The sequence below is a fragment of the Ciona robusta genome, chromosome 3 (assembly GCF_009617815.1).
Source record: "Ciona robusta chromosome 3, ASM961781v2".
Classification (NCBI taxonomy): Eukaryota; Metazoa; Chordata; class Ascidiacea; order Phlebobranchia; family Cionidae; genus Ciona; species Ciona robusta.
Window position 1 is genome coordinate 8,660,065 of NC_143237.1, and position 20,171 is coordinate 8,680,235.

Genomic DNA, 20,171 nt, shown 5'->3' on the forward strand with positions numbered 1-20,171 from the left:
AAGATCACCGTGAGAAGTTGACAAACTTTATTTTAGGGTTACGCGATTTCCGAAGGGGTGACAGAATCAAGGAATTACTTAAAAAAGAAAAGTATAACGCGTACAATATAAATTATTAGGGTCCTGTTTAAACAGTATTTTATTTAGAGCATGTATTTGTGAAGCGCACTTTAAACCAGAGGACATAGTTTCCTATCATTCAAGGAAGGAGTTAAAATGTGGTGCATTTCCATCTGAGAAATTGCCTAAAAAATGTGGTGTACTTGTGAAGGTAAACTTCTGTTCTTGAACCTATATTGCATTTCATTTATATACTAAATGCATTTTTAGAAGAGTCGTGAGCGAGTTAGCCGAAAACCGTTACCAGATGCAATTCGCCATAGCTGCATAGAAAAAGTGTACAGTAGCTTCAGCAAATTATCTTCACAAACGAGAGGTTTGTCGAAAGAATGTACAATAAATTGTTGACTTGCTTTTATTGATATCATTTATAAGAACATTAGCATCTTTTAGCAGTAGTCAATTTAACATTTGTAATATTGTGCATAAATATACAGACAAATGGTCAATAACTACCAGGAATCAAAAAACTTTACTGGAATATTGGATATCGGAACAAGATTTAGTTCCTCACATAAGGCAAGAGTGTATTCTGTAAATTAAGTTATTGGAATACTAATCTTTTATTTTATCTTTTAGCATTTGCTTAAATAGTACAGTTCAGGTAGAGTGGGTGGCATTTGATGGTTGGAGAATTACCAAACAATTTGTGGATTTGAGAACTTCCACTTTATATTCTTTTATAGGTAACCTTTCACAAATTAATAATGCTTTAACTTATATCCTGTGTATGCTATTTATAGGTAAGGTACAAAAGGTGTCTGAACTATAAATTAAGCATTACATTAGAACAATCAAAGTTACAAATTAAGTTGTGTTCCAAATAAAACGTCGCACAATTGGATTTTGCAGATAGCTTTGCAAGATATAAGTTGTGCAAAGGAGTTGCTAGCACAACTAAAAATACTAAATGCCATCATATTCAAACTTGGAATGGATCAGGTTTAAATATTGATACAATTGTTAGATCGCCAGAATGTAGCGGTATAGGTAAATATTTTAATAGACGATTAAAAACGTAAGTCTAACTGTACCGTTGAAACAGTTGAATCTGAAGACAGAAACACATGTTACAATTGCCTTAAGTATGACATAAAGACACAGTATAACAGAAAGTATACCAGTTTAAAAGATGTTGAAAGCAAATCAGGGGACAGTGAGTTAGTTCATGTTGATGAGAATTTACACCAAGATATATCAGTAAGTTGAAGTGCAGAACACTTATGGTAGCTATATGAAATAATGTTAAAGTTTGAATTTATTGATATTAATGTTTAATTATTGTTTTAACAGGGGTTAATTAACATTGAAGCCAGCAACATGAATGAGTGGCAGAGGTTATTTTTTGAAACGCAGTCTGAAAATGCAAAAAGAATACCTTCATGCCGACGATACCATCCAGATATAGTGCGTTGGGCAATTGAATTATATTCAAGGTCACCTGCAGCATACGATCATTTGAAAACAACTGGTGTTCTGATGCTACCTTCATGCCAGACATTAAGAAATTATCGGTAAATATGGTTTTCATCAAAAGGTTATTTGTTATATTTTTAATTATTTAGAAATCTATCTGGAACTGCCTGTGGCATTAATCAGTTGGCATTACACCAACTACAAGGATTGGAAAGGGAAGTAGAGGCTTACATAACTGTTGATGAAATGAAAGGTTCCACAGCCTAATGTATGCATTGGTTAAACTATATTAAATATTTCTTTGCTACTATAGTTAAAGAAAATTTGGTTATGAAAAATGGAAGGCTTATTGGCTTTGTAGACTATGGTGATAGAGTGACACCTGACAAACTTGCCACCCATATTTGCAGTAAGTGTTTGTAACAATGCTGTTATGTAACTTACGTGATTAAAAAATTACTTTTTCTTGCAGTGTTTTATGTACGATCGTTTAAAAAAGAACTTTCAATTCCTCTGTCTTGGTGGCCCACAACCACAACTCCAGCATTTCAGCTAACATCATTGTTTTGGGAAAGTGTTATCGCGTGTGAGGTGAATGGTGCTCATATCAATGCTATTGTGGCCGATGGATCTGCAATAAACAGAAAGTTTTTTGAAATTTTACATGGAAAACCATTAAGCCACAATGATTTGTATTCCTGCCCAAACCCATTTCGCAAAGAAAGGATATTTCTTTGCTCCGATACAAGTCACTTGCTTAAAGTAAGTTTACTTCACACAAGCTGATTTAACAATTAAAAATATGTATATACCCATTTCAGACTGTTCGGAATGCACTATATAGCTCCAAACCCACCGGAACAAAATATTTAAATTATAAGACGAAAGACATTTCTTGGGTTCATCTGAAATCTTTATACAGCATGGAAACATCATCACCACTACACAAGACAAAACTCACCAATGTTCATATGCAGCTTAACCCATTTACAAAAGTATTAGGTTTACTTTGAGTGTCTTCTATACTCACAACATTTTTCTGATTTGTAGATGAGAGTGGGTCTAGCAAGAGATACTCTTAGTCGTAGAGTGGCATATGCTTTGGAAGATGTTCCTGGATCTAAGGGCACACGAGACTTTATTTTATTGTTTGATAAGTAAAATTACTATATATGGAATGATATAAGTGAACTGATTAGCAATTGTTTGCAGATGGTTCGACATAGTAACATGTGGTGTAATGAACCCAATAAGATCCTGTAACGATGAACGACTGATTTGGCTGGAAAATCAATTTCGGAAATATTTGTTAGATTGGCGGGTAAAATATTTTGTTTTAACTAGGATTGCACCATGAAAGTACAACTGTATCTAAATTTACACAGAATGAAGTTGATACACTGCATCCGGGAGAAGAAAAACGAATTATTGCAAAACAAACGTATGATGGGTTATTGTTTACTACGACAAACATGGTTCATCTCACAAAACATTTGTTGCAACATGGTATTGAATATGTTTGTTTAAAAACCTTGACTCAAGATGTCTTGGAAGCTGTATTTGGAAACCTGGTAAGACATTTGTATTTAAAAATATAAATGATCATATATGATATAACAACAAGTTTTAAGCCACATTAAAAACGTCAGAAATCTGTAAAAAAATGAAAACAGAATAAGTAACAAATTAAAATTTAAAGTTTAAGAATTAATAAAGTTTATCATACTTAAGAGATCAAACATGAGAAGAAATACAAACCCGGATGTTGCACAAGTGAGTTACAGTGTGTCTGCAATCACACAAAGAAAAATTATTAAGAAAGTTAAAGGAGGCAACACTACATTTGGTAAAAAAAATGCATGGACACATGTATGCCACGATCCACTGCCAAAAGTTTCTAAAAAAAAGTAAGTTTTCCTAAAACATCATGCAAGAGTATTACAGGTTACATAGTTTCCGCAATTCCGCTCTAAAACCACCTAAAAATTTGGTACATTTGGTATTCTTCATGTTTACAGCATATTTAGCAAAGTTATGTCCCAAAACCTTAACAAACAAATAAATTATATAATTAAATACTTTGGTGACATAGGCAATATCCAAACCACATTCTTCACTGACTTGTTCAATATAGCTAAGGAACAAGGAAGAACTTTCAATAATGTTAATTATATTAATGAAATTAATTGATTTTAAAGTTTTAGAAATTTCTTTATTGTGCAGATAGTATATCCATGTTATAAATTGTTGAAATTGGTCTGATGGATGCAACAAATGGTTTTCTCCAACTTTTAACTCCATTTGAGATGTAAAGGTTGATTTTTTGTGTGGTTGATTTTTGGTTAAACATTCAATAAAATTTGGTTCAAACTTTCGTTTTGCCTTTAGCAGAAGAAAACCACCAATATATTCAAGAATATCTGTACATAACACACTACTATTAAAGCATTTTGTTAAAATTTATATTTTGCTGTGTTACCTGAATCTCTTTCATCCACCCCTATAACCGGGTTATTTGTTTTATCTATTTCTTCGTGTGCCGCAATAACATCCATCAGTTTTATAAGAAAATAAGCAGCTTGTTGTTGCGGCATGCCCAAATCATCGGCTGCAGTTACACACCATGTGGAATACATTGAATAGAATTTGTTCCGATTTTTTTTAATACTGTTGTAGTAGTCAAAAACTGTTCTTATAAATCCAAATGTGCTGCTGGTTAAAATAAAAGACACTGGTCTTTTGAAAATGGACTGCTTCTGGCATAAGGCTACCGTTTTTGTAAATACATCCTGTACGTTTATTTTGTCTTGTCCTTGTTCATAATGCATCATCAAGCAATGGGTTCGCAACTCATCTATGCTTGCCATCATTGCACCACATACGTCGCATTGAATCTCCAGACTGCTTAAATAACTACGAACCACTGAATCCGCCATACCGATATTTTAAAACCTAAATAATACGTATGACTTACGCGAGTAACGAAAACAGATTGCTTTAACCTGGGTGCACTGAAGCGGAACGTATCTGCAACAAATAAACTTGATTTTTTGCATTATATAACAATATTTTCTCACTTTAATAAACTTTCTAGTACCAAACTACACAAACACACATAATATTTGCAATTAGGAATAACTAACATTGTTTTTTTGGTCTAAAAACATATTTTTACGGGAATCCCAGAAGTGACGCTTGCGGTCTATTATAAGTTGTCTATGGTTTTAGTAACCTACGTAGCTATAACACAGAACACACCCTTCGCTACTAAGTGTTAAGAAATCTCAGTCTTCGCGGTTTTATATGTGGGAGGAATGAGTCAACCGTGACGCGACTTATTTTGGACACGTAGTGTTTCAATATTAATTTATACTGCAACATGGGAATTTCGTTTAAGCAACTTAGGTAAAAAGTACTAAAAAACGTCAAAACAAATATTGCTAACTTAGTTTTCATATACTAACCGTAAAAGGTAATCAAGCAAAACCGTCATATTTTACCGGATTTCGTAAATAAGCTTGTATGTTATAAACTTATGTGGAATCTACATTTACGCTTAAAGGTGGTGATGTTAGGTGGTGTGTGCACTGTACAAGCATGATGCAAACGCACGAATATATTCATATGTCTACGACAGCAGATTGTTATTTCTTGATATTGAAATATCAATAAAGAATTTTTATCTTTTTTTTGAAAAATATTAATAAAAACAGAAATTTGGGTTGTGGACGCACAAAAATAGGTCCAAACAACTAAAATGTAGCATATATATTAACCAGTATTAACCTAAGGCCAATAGCAGAATAACATTGATGTTGTATGCCTATAAATATTCTCCATGACTGTTTACATAAGAATAAATGAGTAACGAAGTTCATAAAAATCGTTCACAAGAATTATACAGCTTTGAAAATCATTTATTAGAGCGTTGTGGCGTGAATTCAGTTTTCTTTAGATGACTGGTATACACACTAATAGCCTGGAGCATAGTCAATAGACTAGACTGTAGAGTAGACCGTAATTAATCGCTGCAAGTATCCAAACTTCTTCTTTATTGTTTTGCACTGGGGGCTGGCCCATACCAGTGCAAAAGTTGTTTGCACGTTTAGATCAGCTTAATGTTTTACAAAGGCTGCCTTGGTCGGATAGTTAACTTCATTTTATTATAGTTCAGCTTAAGGAAGCTCATATTGACTATACATCGGTATAGTGCTGGCAAATCTGTTACAATGCTACCTGTAATTGATTTTGAGTCGTGTCAACCAAATGTTGATGTATCGAATGAACAACTGAAGGAAACTGGAAAACTATTGGTAGATGCTTTGAGCACTGCGGGATTTTTGTATTTGAAAAATTCCGGCATCAGCAGGTAACGGTTTCAAAAGGGCTCTGTCTATTATACGCTTGTTCAAAACTTTACATATATTAGGAAATCAATTGAAGCGATGAGAAATGCAGCAGAAGGAATATTTGCTGCACCTGTAGAAGAAAAGGAAAAATATGCCATGGACCCAAAAACGTTTTGCGGCTACGTCGGGATGACATCGGAAAAGTATGCCTGACATCTCATTGTGTTTGTAATTATAGTTAAAAATATTTAAACCAACAGAAATTATGAATATAAAACTTTCAAAATTATCTTAATCTTCTGCCATTCTTTAAGTTTAGATCCTGAGCATCCAACAGATTATAAAGAAGCTTTCCACATTGCTTCTGTCGCTCTTGACCTAACAGTCGGGATGAAATGGCCCCATGACCTCTCTCCAGACTTTGCTTCTGTTTCAGCGTCTTTCATGGAAGAATGCAAAGCTCTCTCGCTACGGATTTTGAAAGTTATTGGAGTTGGAATGAAACTGAAGGTATGAGCTCAGTATAACGGCCTGGAAACTTTTATTAGCATATGATCTTAAACAACAACTTCTTTATTTAGGAGCCAGATTATTTTACCAAAGCCCACAATTTCATGCACAAGCAAGGGAATATGTCGGGCTTGCGTGTATTGCGATACCCACCGGTACCAGAAGGTGTAAAAACTCCCGACCAAAGATTAGGAGAACATACAGATTGGGCTTCAATATCTCTCCTGATTGTGGACCAAGTCGGTGGATTACAGGTAATTTTCAGTCCGAAATAACCGTTATAATTGGCGAATTCTGTTAGTACAGTAGGGTGAGGCAAGATGGGACACAGTTTAATTTTGTTTTCTTATCCTATTTAGTAGTAAGCAAAGAACAGTTAAAGAATTATAAAACTATATTATAACGACTCCAATAGACCGTTGCTAATTGTTTAAAACTCGATCAGGGAATTTACATATTATGTGCTAAAGGTGTTCCATCTTCCCCCACTCTACTATATATTTTTTCCGTGTTACCGAGAAATTGTTATGTTTGACCTCTTTATTTAGGTTTCTATTGACGGTGAGAACTATGAAGACGTTCAACCGATAGAGGACACAGTACTTCTAAATATTGGTGACACAATGCAATTTTGGACCAATGGAAAAATGAAATCAAAGGTAAAAACGCTATGAAGACAATGCCAAAACCCGTTTCGTTTTCTACTTACAACACGAGTTTAAAACGAAGTAAAACGAACCGAGATATAGTTATGAACGTTCTGTACATTAACAAGTGTGGTCAAATCTTACGTACGGATAGCTGTGACCTTTTTTCCATTAAGAAACACGGATTTGGTTTCTGTCTGGCGTTTTTTAACACGCGTGGTTATAAACATCGTATGTATACGCTAACCGTCTTTTTTTTCTATTAAGAAACATCGTGTGATTCTACCGAAGGGTCGAGAGAAAATGACCCGGAGGTCGATGGGATATTTTGTTCATGCTGATAACGAGGTGGTCATCAACCAACCTCTGGTCTACGAAGGAGATCCGGATGTTGCGGAAGTTGTGGAAAATCCGATAACTTCCCAAGAGTATGTAGTGGGAAAATTAAACGAAGCGCACAACCTAACAGCCAAAGCTTACTAAACATAAAAACACATTTCGCCCAAACAGCGTAATAATTTTTCTGTGTTGTATACATTCTATAATAGAAAGAATATAAAAATGTGACAAAAACTTGTTTACATAATATAAAGCATTGTATGTAATAAAACTACTGTTTCTTTTTAAACGTATAACTTATACTCAATACATTGAGTATTGAGTAGGCCATGTAGCATATAAAAGCCATGTATCAGTGCAAACTGCTCGAGTTTCTAAACATTTGTTCTTTTACACACAAAAAACATCATAAAGTGCCGTCGTAACAAGCATAATAAAATTGAATTCCGCAGTTAAACTGCTCACTGCTACACACAAGTAATATCAAACTGTAACGTTTTGTAAACAAACTGTATCCGTCTGTAAACGCATGCAAAGAATTATGATAATACATAGCACTTATATATAAAGATGTGTACCGAATCGCTTTAATTTGATATGTATGACGTCACGTAGGCTCTTCTTAAGCCCCGTGGCGCTAACGAGTAACCTTTCTTTTATTCTGTTTGTTTAAGAGCTGTTGACTTTCCAGCTGATCGAACTGACTGGAGTAATTTGTCTAGTCAATATAGAGGCAACAGTAAGTACAGACCAAGTCCAGCTAAGTGAAATTTATAGTAACTACAGAGCAAGCGCAGGACTTGTGTAAGCTAACTGCGATTGACAGAATCTAACAATTGGCGCGTTATTTAATTTAACGTAGTCTAAACCGCGCATTTAATGGAATCTGTGGACCGGTAAATAATGTCACATGGAGAAAAGTGTGAAAGAAAAACTTAGGCGGTCTGTTGAGAAGGACATGTGTTGTTTTACACAGGTGGTGCAGTATGCGCAAAACCAGGAGTTTGGCATAGAGCGCGTAGATTTTGAATTGGAAGACGAAATAGCATATAGATTAAAATATTCTGTTTTTAGGAATGCGCAAATTGGCGGTGTGAAGAGAGAGTTTTTACCAAATATCCACTGCTATTGTCATGGCCTACTAGAGGATACGTTTTAGTTTAGTAGGCCATTGGATCGCAGCAGTCACAAGTAATCTAAAAGCTCTCTCAGCAGTCATAACAAAAACAGCAGTCACAAGCAATCTTAAATCTCTCTCAGCAGTCATAACAAAAACAGCCGACACAAGTAATTCACAACCAGCAGCTTTAGTCTGAACGGTAAAAATCAATAGGCTAATAGCACGAAGTGGCTTGGTAGTATTTGTACGCAAAGCGGTTGCTGGTAGCTAAGAGAAGAAGTCGTTTATTGTTGTTCAAACGACGATGCCGGAAAGCAATGACATTGACGGTGGTTGGGGGTGGTATGTGGTCACTTCTGCTGTTATCTTCTGCGCCATCAGGACCGGAGTTGACCGATGTCTTTCGGTGCTGTACAGTGGGATCATGAATGAATACAACTGTGACTACTCTACAGTATCTCAGATTCCAGGGTTGTTTTATGTTGGTTACGCAGTTTCTGGTACGTGTGTTGAGTGCTTTGTATTTCCGCGTCGGTAATTTAATACTAATGCAATGTTACAGTGAACGTTTCAGTTACACAGCTTCTGCTTAAGGTTAATGAAGTTACACAAGCTACGATTATAAATTAGATATTATTGATTTATTACTTAAGGGTAGTGTAATAGAATAGTAAATTTTTGACCTTGTATCAATGAACTACCACCACGAAATCGCTACAGATACAGTCATACAGACCTAAATGTTAACTTTTTTTAAACTGACATATAAGATTATTACATTATCCCATTCCAATCAAATACACTATAACGTGTCTTAATGTCACAGAAATGCAGTTTTATTTATTGCAAATGCGATAGTACGCGGATATATAGCAGGATGGGGGAAGATGGGACACCTTTTTTATTCTATTGTCTTGTCCCGTTTGGTAGTAAACAAAGAACATTTAAAGAAATATACAACTGTAACCTCGCGACTTTCATAGACCGTTGTTAATTGTTTAAAAAACGATAAGGATATGTGGATATTAGGTGTCAAAAGTGTCCTATCCTACCCCACAGTACTATACAATGGAAAACACCTATTTCGAACCGCATCGTTATCAATAGTCGTAGTGTTTTCAAAACCACGTTATAACTTGCAATAAACGCACATGTGCTGACGTAATGGTGGGCTGTGCACAAGATATACAGCAAATCCTAATCAGGAAACAGCTATTACTTGCTTACTATATAATATAAGAATGGGGAAAGGCGCGACAACTTTAGCACATAAAATCCAGATCGTGTTTTAAAAAATTAACAAGTAACGGTCTATAGACTCTATAGCTGTCGTGAGGATACGGTTTTATAATTCTTTAAATATTTTTTGGTTACCATCAATTGGGACGAGAGAATAGAATGAAAAAAGGTTTCCCGTTTTTGTCCACCCTACTGTATATGCTACATTAAGCAGTGTATAATCTGTTAGTATTGACCGTGCACATTTTCCTTTATAACACTACGTTGCAAATTACAATACTGATTCTTCTACTATATCGTCAAAGAAAATGCTACCGTAAATGACTAGTGGGTATTGAGTGGCCATGATGTAGAACGAATTATTATTGTTTCAATTATTATTCGACGTTTCATTATAAATAACCTAATTAATTATTACTCTACAATCTCGCTAACTCTTTTTTCTCGTTCTATCTAAAGGGTTGATCGCATCGCCGCTTATTAAAAGATTTGGATATCGATTGTGTATGATCGTTGCTGGTTTGGTCGGTTCGATTTCTTGCTTTGTGGCTTCTTTACCTGGCCCATTTATGAAAATCGCCATTTTCTACGGAATTTTCTTAGGTAAGTAGTACAAGCGCTTTTTTGTGATCTTTATGAAGTCCGATATGCATATTCCATACCACTGTTATATCGTCTGTGTGGTGAAATGGATTACCAAACTTCCTGATCGTATTTAAATCAATTTACAACTTTATTTTAGAGTTGTGGGGCTACGGTTATATAATTCTGTATATGTTTTTTAAAATAGTAGGGTGGGGGGAGATTGGACATCTTTTCATTCTATTTTTTCGTCACATTTGGTAATAAACAATGAACATTCAAAGAATTTAAAACCGTATCCTTACGACTCCCATAAACCGTTGTTAATTGTTTAAAATACGATCAGGATATTTGGATGTTATGTGCTAAAGCTGTCCCGTCTTTCCCCGCCCTACTATACAATACCAAATGGGACGGGAGAAGAAGACATGCCCCATCTTACCCCACCAACTATACGATATTTTTACAGGCTTCTGCATTGGATTACAAATCGTTTGTGTTCTAACTGCAATTACCGATTACTTTAAAGAAAAACTCAACTTTGCTTCTCAGCTGATGTACGTTGGCTACAGTCTTGGTCCATTTATCGCATGTCCGCTATTTCAAGTCATGGTGGATTTCTACACGTGGAAAGGAACACTCATGGTAAACTTAAGACGTTTACGATTGGAAAATATAATATAGAAGAGTGGGGAAGATGGGACATATTTCCATTTTATTTTCTCGTTCCGTTCGGTAGTAAACAAAGAACATTAAAAGAATTATAAAACCGCATCTCCACGACTCTCACTGACCGTTGTTAATTGTTTAAAACACGAACAGGCTATTTGAATATTATATGCTAAATATATTTTAATTAATAATATATAAATTAACCGTTTCAGATATTATCCGGTATCATTTTGAACAGCGTGGTAACAGGAACAATAATGAGACCAATCATTCAGAAACCGGAATTGCAATTAGTAAAAATGCAACAATCTTTAGAAGAGTCGGGAGTACAAGAGGTAAAAATAACAAGTATATATATAAGCATGCGAAACAATGTGCTAGTAAAGGGCATAAAGGAAAGTAAACGTGGTTAAACACAACAATTATAGAAATTTTCGGTAACACGGAAAAAATATATATAGAGGGTGGGAGAAGGCGGGACATATTTGGCACATAATATCTAAATATCCTGATCGTGTTTTAAACATTGAACAACGGTCTATGGGAGTCGTAAGAATAAAGTTTTATAACTTTTTGAATGTTCTTTGTTTGCTGACGAATCAAACGGAACAAAACAATAGAATGAAAGGGTGTCCTATCTTCCCCCACCCTACTATACGATCACTTTTCTGCATGTATGAAGTGTGCGGTTGAACACGATATATTATGTTTATGACTGTATACAATAAATGCATATATACACTGTAAAAAAAGTTCAATCAAATTTCAATCAAATCCGCTCAACACCAAATTTTGACGCAAAATTTTTGAATCAAGTGCTTGACGCAATTTTTTTAATCAAATTTACGTCAAAATTTCGCTCGGTTTCAGCGATTTTTTAGCATTAAAATGGGCCGATCTCAATCAAATTTTGATTTAAACTTGATTTGTATGAAAAATTTTCTACATATATATTTCTGGGGTGAAAAATGTTTGTTTTGTATTTTTTATTTAATTGGCACAGCATACACAAGTTATTATAAACACTGCAGATAAAGTGTTGACGTGGAAAATTATACGCAATGAAAGACAACAAATAGGAAGGAACATAAAACACAACAAAAGATAGAAAATGTGGTTTATAAACGACTGTCAAAACGTCGTATTCCCAAGGGTATTGCTGAGGCATGAAGTAGTAAAGCTCGCAGATAAGAAATTCTCTCCTTTATTAAACGTTGAACGGACTTCTCCCTCATAAACGTTTCCACTTGACATCACATTCAGTCTGTAATGAAAGCAGCAAGTTAAATGAATAAGTCCACACACCCTTTCCGACAAAAGTTTACTTGATACTCACCAATTTGAATTAACGACGTTCTAATTTTCACATTCCCTGTTGACGGTCATTCATTCGTATAAACGATGGTAGTTCGGAAAATCAGTTGTCGTGACGCCTAAGTCTAAAAACATAAAATATGGTTTTGTATTTGGATGCTATTACATAATGCTATGTCCACTTTGTATATAAAAACACAAATGCATACTTAACTTTTATGGTAAGCAACGTGCGCTTGTCATCTTTCTTCAGTAGAGTTGTAATATATGACCCATTTTGAAATCTTATCGTCGATAGTTGAATTTATAATGGTGTTGCTTCACATTAGAGTGCTGTTAATTAAACAAAAGATATAGTAAGTGTGTAAGACCATACCGTTGTAATGTAAATGGTATTAAAATTGCTCACCTTTAGCTTCTGACGAGTTTTCTTTTCGTGTTTTACACTGACTTTTATTTAAGACTTCCTGACCAATGTTGCGTCTGCTTTGTTATTTTTCTCATCTTACTTAAGCGATATTACACCTGATTCCTCTTAGAATTAAGTAACACTTCCACAGTCTAAAGACTTTGTTCAAGACCGTTTAAAATTTGGCGCGCTCCCGCGTGACGTAATAAGAGCGAGAAGAAGTGAGTGACTCTCTCGCGTCGCTCCTCTGAATCAAATTTTGATGTAAGTCCGAGAGCGATTCTCTCGAATCTAGACGTTTGACGCGAATTTGATTCGGTCGAAGCGACTTGATTGAAAAACCGCGCTCAATCAAGCACTTGATTGAGCATTTTGCGTCAAGTTTTTTTAGAGTGTAGGTAGAATACTCCGAAAACGTTACTCGTTTATCTAAAACAAGCGCAGACGAAGAGAGCTTGTCTTGGCAACATAAACTTGCGCAGCAGTTTGATCTACACCTGTTCTGTACACTGCGATTTCACATCCTAATTCTGCAACACACGATGAACTACATAGCGATGAGTGCTGCGTTCATGTTCTTGATACCATACGGGATTGAACGTTTGTACCAACTTTTTTGTCACACTTTGCCGGATTTTAAACCTGTATTTTTAGTTGGGACTATCAGCAAAACTGAAGCTTCTTTTCTGACTTCAGCTGAAGCAATCGGAGAAATCGTAGCGAAGCTTGGATTCATGTTTTTCTTCACCAAAATTCCTGTTCATCGCCAGAAACTATTCATTGTAAGTTGCTCAAGTTACATAGGAGGTGAACTTTTAAGTGGGCACGAGGTGTGTAAAACTAACGACTGTAGTTGCGTGCCACGCGAGGAAAAATTATTCACAATCCATGTTCTGCATAATATGTGTACAACAAAAGTGATAGCGGTTTTCTTTGCAGTGTTTTCTCTACACCATAAATATTGTGCTTTTTGCTATTCTTCCGAGCGTACAAGGGTACCCTGGTCTATTAGCCAATGCTTTTGGAATCGGGGTTGCAGCTGGGGGAATAGATGGCGTATATTCCGTTTTCTGCATCGAGCTGTTTGCACAAAAGTATTTTTCTTCGATACTGGGTTACACGAACACATTTTCATTTTGTCTATGCACAGCTACTGCATTGTTCGTGGGTAAGCTGTGTGTGTGTACTTATGTAAAATAACCTGCTAAATATATAGTAGGATGGTGGGAAATGGGACACCTTTTAAGCAAAATATTAGGTGTTTTAAATACTTATCAACGGTCTATGGGAGTCATTAGGATATACTTTTATAATCCATTAAATGTTCTTTGTTTACAACCGAATGGAACGACATGAAACAATAAAATAAAAGGGTGTCCCATCTTTCTCCACTCTACTATATTTGATTTGTTTTCCAGGATACCTTGTCGACGTAACGGGTAAACTATCCAGCGCTTTCTACTTTGGATCGGTATCTTACGGCACTGCTTTTCTTCTGATGCTGCTGCTACATCGGATTACTCGATAATATTCAGCGTTAAAATAGAGGAGTTTAGTAGGATGAGGCAAAGTGGCACATCGGGGCAAGATGAATCACTCTTTGATTCATTTTTTAATAGTTGATAAAAGCTTATTAGTAAAGGGATACTCACTGAATTGCATTAAAACCCCGGATATTATAATAGTTTGAATTAACGTTTGAACTACACTCGTACTTTGTTAAAATAGGTTGAAATACTCCGTACTGATTTTCGTTTTGATTTTTAAAGCGTTTAATATAATTAGTGTAATTTATGTGCATTCGTGTTAATATTTTATGTGCATTCGTGTTAAATTTAATTTATTAATAAAAAATGAGTGATTCGTTTTACCCCGCTTGTTTTCGAATCGCTATAAACAGCAACTCATAATTTGGATTCCTTATCTCTCTTGCGCTTTAATTTTTTATTTATTTAAATTGTGAATTAATAAATGTACGATAGTACAAATACAGAGCAACATCTTAAACTTGAATCAATTTTGATATTGAAATATAGGGAACAATAGTGCTTTGTACCATCTCACCCCCACCATGAATATATACTCTGCTAATGTGAACTAATTGTGTTGTATATATCCTTATTTTATATCATTGTGTGTGTTAATCGGAGTATATACCTACAGCTCTTCACATTTACTGGTTCAAGTAATTTATATTTACAAATTGGTATAGTCTATTGTAGTCGTAAAACGAGAAGCATATGATAGGAAAGTCAAGTAGAGTTACTTAAAAACATCCGGTTGCCGTGCGGTTTAACGTAATACTATAGTTACAGATAGCTACTGCGTGATGCTTGCACATAATTGTGTTATAATACAAACAATTTTAATAATGTTTCAGTGGCAGAACTTATAAACTGGGTAACGAATATCCACTAACTTACATTTTATAATAACTCTATGAAATTGAACACCCGTGTTATAATGCGACTGTCGTCTTGCCGCCACGCGAGGACATATGCACGAAATCATGTAACATTCATTCATTCAATAGGTATACAAATAACCAGCTTTTTAGATGATTATTTTGAGGAAGGTTTTTGAACGATAAAAAAACAACTATAAAACCTTGTATTTTGTCTTGAAAGGGGGTATAGGGGGTTCTAAAAAGAGATTAGGAGAACATACAAATTGGGATTCAATATCCCTATTGGTTGAGGACAATACGTTGGTGGGTTGCAAGTATGTTATTGAGCACGTTAGTGGTCGTATAGATCCTTTTTCGTCAAACAGTTGTTCTGAATTTTCAGACTTAAAACCGCACGATGAACGATTACTTTCCTCATGCACTTTACATAGCGGAAACACTGTCTGGGAGTTTGGCGGGGAACGACGGCACGTGTTATATCCACACAACGATTCACGACTAAATCAAAATATTAGCATTTGAGTGGGGACGCATTAAATGCACTACTCCTATAACGTATTATCATTAATCGTAATTGAAACATTATTTTTAATTCAACATCATATGATTAATATTAACTTCTAACATTACCTAATTACTGCGTGATTACAGTTTGTCAAAATTCATGAAAACAAACGTTTCTAAACGACGACAACGTTAACTAGTGTAAGTTTACAATAAACACATCGTACAGGAGTTGTACAAAGCGTATTTACACATATTCTTTACCAATCACTCAATCCTCGTACGTCATAAGTTTCATTAATTATAATACATGTATAAATACACTCTGCCTACTGATTCACAATCACCAATGGCGACTAGAACCCGTTTTGTTGGTTACTTCAGATTTGTGTTTGATCGAGCCCAGTCGACTGTTATAGTAAAAGGATCAATCAATATAGCAGGGTGGGGTAGATGGGACACCTTTTCAATTTGTTTTCTCTTTTCATTTGGTAGTAAACAAAGAACATTTAATGAATTATAAAACCGTATCTTCACGACTTCCACAGACCGTTGTTAATTGTTTAAAACACGATCAGGCTATTTGGATATTATGTGTTAAAGGTGTCCCACCTTCCCCGACTTTACCATCTTATGCTAATTAGTTTAAAACGTGCTTATTCATTAGATCTGTGATCTCTTGTACTTCAGTCAATGTGGTAGCTCGGACTTTTTAGCGAATCACGTGCACTACCTAGCGGTTGTATTTTTTCTAAAATTACAAAAATAAATTTATGTTGCGTAGTCCGTTAGATAGGTTTCGATTGACAGTGAAAATACGAAGACGTTCAACCGATAGAGGACACAGTACTTCCAAATATTGGTGACACAATGCAATCTTGGACCAAGGGGAAAATGAAATCAAAGGTAAAACTAAAGATTATATAATTATATACTAACGGTTTTATAATTATTTAAATGTTTTTTTACTACTAAAAAACGACGACAAGAGAGAATGACAACATGTATATCTTACCAACTGAGTATATCAAAATGATTTTAACCAACGGATAAGAAAACTTTTAGCTTTAACACCAAAAGCAATTGACGCTTGTCGATTTTAAGTCAATTTGATTTTAATAATTTTAAGGTTTCCAACCCACAGGACCAAAATTTTCACAGATAAGATTTTCTAGATACGAATATTTGGATATTGAATATACAGTCTAATTTAAACCTCGCCACAGTCACAGTATATACAACAGGTTCAATGCTGCTATCATATATGGGCGTATTTTCTTGGGCAAGACACGTAACGGTTATTTCTCAAACCCAGTTCTTACTAATGGGTTGTCTAAATTGTTAGTCATACAAAAAACAATCACCACACAGATACATACTTGGTAAATCGTAAGTGTGCAAAATGTGTATCAAACAGAACACCCGTGTTATAACGACTGTTGTTTTCCGGCCATGCGAGAATGAAGCAAGTTATATAAGTCATAATTCATACGGAGCAAAGAAACATTTCTTTAAAAAATACGTCAGAATATTTCATTCGGGCCTTGTGTGATGGATTTTTAGTGGGCAAACAGATATTCACAACCGATTACATCTGCAAACAATCACCTGTTTAACCGGCAAACATGTTGCGGCACTAGATTGGCTCGTCATCACAAAGATAGCAGCTCGTTAAGCTGCTAAAGCAAATTTTAAGCAAGTGGAATATCAGCTTACTAAAGATACAAATTGATTTAAAAGAAAACGCTAGAAAATGGTGAGATTTTTGCCATATACGTAGTAAGGATAGGACAATTTAGTAGAGTTGGGGAAGATGGGACAGCTATCATTCTATTTCTCGTCCCATTTGGCCATAAACAAAGAGTAGTCAAAGAATTTAAAAAACGCATCACTGCCATAGACTCTTGTTAATTGTTTAAAACACGATCGGAATATTTGAATAATATGTGCTAAAGGTGTCTCGTCTTCACTCACCCCATTATAACCATAACGAGTTTTTGGCTGTATATGTAAAATGTCTAAAAATATCACTTTAGCTTAAATTCCACATTTCGCCCTCGAGGTCATACGTATACCGTTTTTGAGTTAGTTTAGTCTACGCCTTAACTATCGGTTTCTGAAAATGTCATTTGTAAATGATAAGTGTTTCATCTTGAAGCTAAGACGACAACGAGGACAATTAAACTGCCGGTTAGCTATCTCTGTGGGTGGTCGGATCGCTATTAGCTGTCGGGCGCAATTACCGCTTGGATTGCGCTTGTCTTTGCATCGGCTCCTTAGTTGTAAATCAAGCGGAATATGTACGCTGGGCATTCCTGACAAATAACTTGTGCCGTTGTCCCGCTTGTTACATAGGCAGAGTTAAGTAGGATGAAAAATAAAGCTAGAATGATCGCAATCTAGGTGGTAAGGCTATAATTCAGCGGTTAATATAGGGTGCGATGGTATTTACCATGAAGCAGCGAAGATCAAATTATGAAAGATACATCAACTGTTGTTGTTGGCTATAGGGCGGTCATGCTTTGCGTATAACTGCGCTGTTAGTCTCGCCAAGAATTAAAATTGCACCCGCCGTCCAAATCCGTTCTTTTGAGGATGATTATCTCCTGATGTGTGGGTGGATTATGTTTTAAGCCTGATGCATTTGAATGGCGAATGCTCGTATGCCATTTGAATGTGTATGGTGGTAATCGTGAGTTCCATGCGCTTGCTCAACCATACCTGATGTATTTGACAAAGGATTATTCTGGATTAAGGCGGCTGCTTTTCGGGTGTACGAGTTTTTGAAGGCTGAATATCTGAGTGAAGGGTGCATGTGGAAATATCAGGATCAGCTTTTGAAACGAATTAAACCCTACTAAAGTTGCCGCGACGATTCTATTTCAGCCGATTCTGATCCTTTGAAAGCGTAATCGCAGTCGTCCGGGCAGCAAAAGCTTGAGAAAACTTTGCTGGGCTCACGAATGGCCTTATTTACAATCGCTCGGACTTTGGGTTCGAAATTCCGACGTCGGTTTACGGATTCCATTTGCTTATGTTACACGTCGGGGAAATCTTGTCGCGCCGACAATTCAGTTTATTTTGCAAAGTGGTTCTAAAGCGATCAGCGAACCGCAAGCGCGTTTATAGGCGGGCGAAAGAGAACGTTTTTACCCACACTTGAAAAGCGTGAATTGTTTCGGTTTCGCCGGAGCGGATGTTAGTTTTTATTAGTTTTACGTTGGGGTTCCAGAACGCCAATTCTCATCCGAAACCGCGACCACTGGTGTGCCAGGTATATTAGTGAACGCTTACGAACCGTAAAAATGCGGTGTGGTCTGCCTGTTGTTACTGTGCACCTGAAATGCCTGTGGTAACCAAGTTTAGAGAGCCATAGGCATCGCTGTTGACAGCCGCCTATTTTAGTATTACCTGTTTAGCGGGTCGGAAAAGTAAATGCAATGTGAGAACAAAACAAATATGGTCAATCTGTACGTGAAGGGAGGGGATTTACGAGGTAATTGAGCATACAGCTAACAAGAAAATAACTACGTGTCATGTTGCTATGTGGCATTGGGGCAAACCGGCAAAAAAATATTTTTATTTTAACTGACCGTAAACGCATGGGTTATTTTTGTTGTTTAAATAGCTTAGTCTGTCTCCGGTGGCAATATTTTAAGCGTTCAAAGGAGCTTTGCGAATCCTCTTACGGTTTATGTAAAGCCAGAATTGGCGGTGAGCGCGTGCACCCCTATGTAAAATATGATGTCCCGTGGCGCCGGTCAACTCAGAGTTAAAACAACACGCTGAGACATCCTTACCAGCAGGCGGGGATGGAAGCCAGGCGAAGGTTTACCACGAAATAAACAGACGCGGGTCCTGATCAACTGTTACTTGGCCGTGGTTAAATCGAACCGCCGTACCTACCGCACAGTAAACATAATAAACAAACGTAGCAACCTCTAATAGTTGGCTGGCTGCATTCAAGGGCAACCTTGTGTCGCAGTGTAACTTGCGTATAATGTTTGCGCTCATTTGCGATAACAACCGTTGATTTAAGACTACAGATGTACAAGCTGCAACTTGTGTACGGACGAGTGTATATTCAGCGTAAATTATAGTAAGCAAAGGTTAGAATGCAGTTGTTGAAACTACTTAGCTATGGTTTGTCATTCAGACACACGATTTATTGTTGGAAGATCAGTATTCGTTACGAAAACGAAGAAAAATGGCGTCATATCAAATTACTGACAAGTTTGTTCAGTTCGAGTTATCGGTTGTAAATACGCAACGAGGTAATTTGATTGTATTCAAAACATATTTACTCCACGATTTTTCGGTTTAGCTGCTAATATGTGGATACAGATATCGCGTTACTGATATTTGTAAAGCGGAGATTTTGGTAGTAGTTTTTGTTGTTCAAATTAAGCAGGCCGAGGCGTTACAGCTTCAAGAGTACGTGTTGGGTTTCTAACAGACTACACCGCAGCTATGCCTCCAACTCTATTATAAGCAAAAGACGGAATTGGGTTGGCGACCGCCAGTTTTTCGTTAAAAATGTGAA

At 36.1% G+C, this 20,171-nt stretch overlaps 3 protein-coding genes and 1 long non-coding RNA gene across 29 annotated transcripts; 2 read left to right on the forward strand and 2 right to left on the reverse strand.

Moving 5' to 3' along the window:
• Window positions 1-10: 10 nt before the first annotated feature.
• Window positions 11-4,472, reverse strand: LOC149738947 (uncharacterized). 25 transcript variants are annotated; one of them, XM_089875599.1, is made up of 6 exons: window positions 4,016-4,472; window positions 3,295-3,325; window positions 3,068-3,104; window positions 2,498-2,656; window positions 1,981-2,167; window positions 460-1,606 (listed from the first exon to the last, which is right to left on the reverse strand). In XM_089875599.1, exons 1-2 carry the CDS (start codon window positions 4,470-4,472, stop codon window positions 3,315-3,317), a joined length of 468 nt encoding a protein of 155 aa, XP_089731725.1. In that variant the 3' UTR covers window positions 460-1,606; window positions 1,981-2,167; window positions 2,498-2,656; window positions 3,068-3,104; window positions 3,295-3,314. The 25 variants fall into 25 exon arrangements, with proteins under 25 accessions (XP_089731722.1, XP_089731718.1, XP_089731719.1 ...); XM_089875581.1 differs by having other exon boundaries at window positions 3,295-3,956; XM_089875582.1 differs by having other exon boundaries at window positions 460-1,171; window positions 1,242-1,350; window positions 1,499-1,606; window positions 2,498-3,956.
• A 1,137-nt stretch (window positions 4,473-5,609) lies between these two features.
• LOC149738948 (uncharacterized) lies at window positions 5,610-7,950 on the forward strand. Its single transcript, XM_089875569.1, has 6 exons — window positions 5,610-5,905; window positions 5,966-6,088; window positions 6,200-6,395; window positions 6,467-6,649; window positions 6,944-7,054; window positions 7,310-7,950. The coding sequence occupies exons 1-6, from the start codon at window positions 5,766-5,768 to the stop codon at window positions 7,523-7,525; spliced, it is 969 nt and encodes a 322-aa protein (XP_089731695.1). The 5' UTR covers window positions 5,610-5,765; the 3' UTR covers window positions 7,526-7,950.
• A 135-nt stretch (window positions 7,951-8,085) lies between these two features.
• On the forward strand, window positions 8,086-14,730 carry LOC149738949 (monocarboxylate transporter 2-like). 2 transcript variants are annotated; one of them, XM_089875561.1, is made up of 8 exons: window positions 8,086-9,001; window positions 10,200-10,343; window positions 10,875-10,967; window positions 11,207-11,329; window positions 13,162-13,317; window positions 13,372-13,499; window positions 13,657-13,885; window positions 14,136-14,730. In XM_089875561.1, the coding sequence occupies exons 1-8, from the start codon at window positions 8,806-8,808 to the stop codon at window positions 14,243-14,245; spliced, it is 1,179 nt and encodes a 392-aa protein (XP_089731687.1). In that variant the 5' UTR covers window positions 8,086-8,805; the 3' UTR covers window positions 14,246-14,730. The 2 variants fall into 2 exon arrangements, with proteins under 2 accessions (XP_089731687.1, XP_089731686.1); XM_089875560.1 differs by having other exon boundaries at window positions 8,090-9,001; window positions 10,792-10,967; window positions 13,116-13,317.
• Window positions 11,966-13,114, reverse strand: LOC149738950 (uncharacterized). The gene is made up of 3 exons (XR_016384707.1): window positions 12,718-13,114; window positions 12,331-12,641; window positions 11,966-12,258 (listed from the first exon to the last, which is right to left on the reverse strand). It is a non-coding gene; the product is annotated as an uncharacterized LOC149738950 (long non-coding RNA).
• Window positions 14,731-20,171: the final 5,441 nt, after the last annotated feature.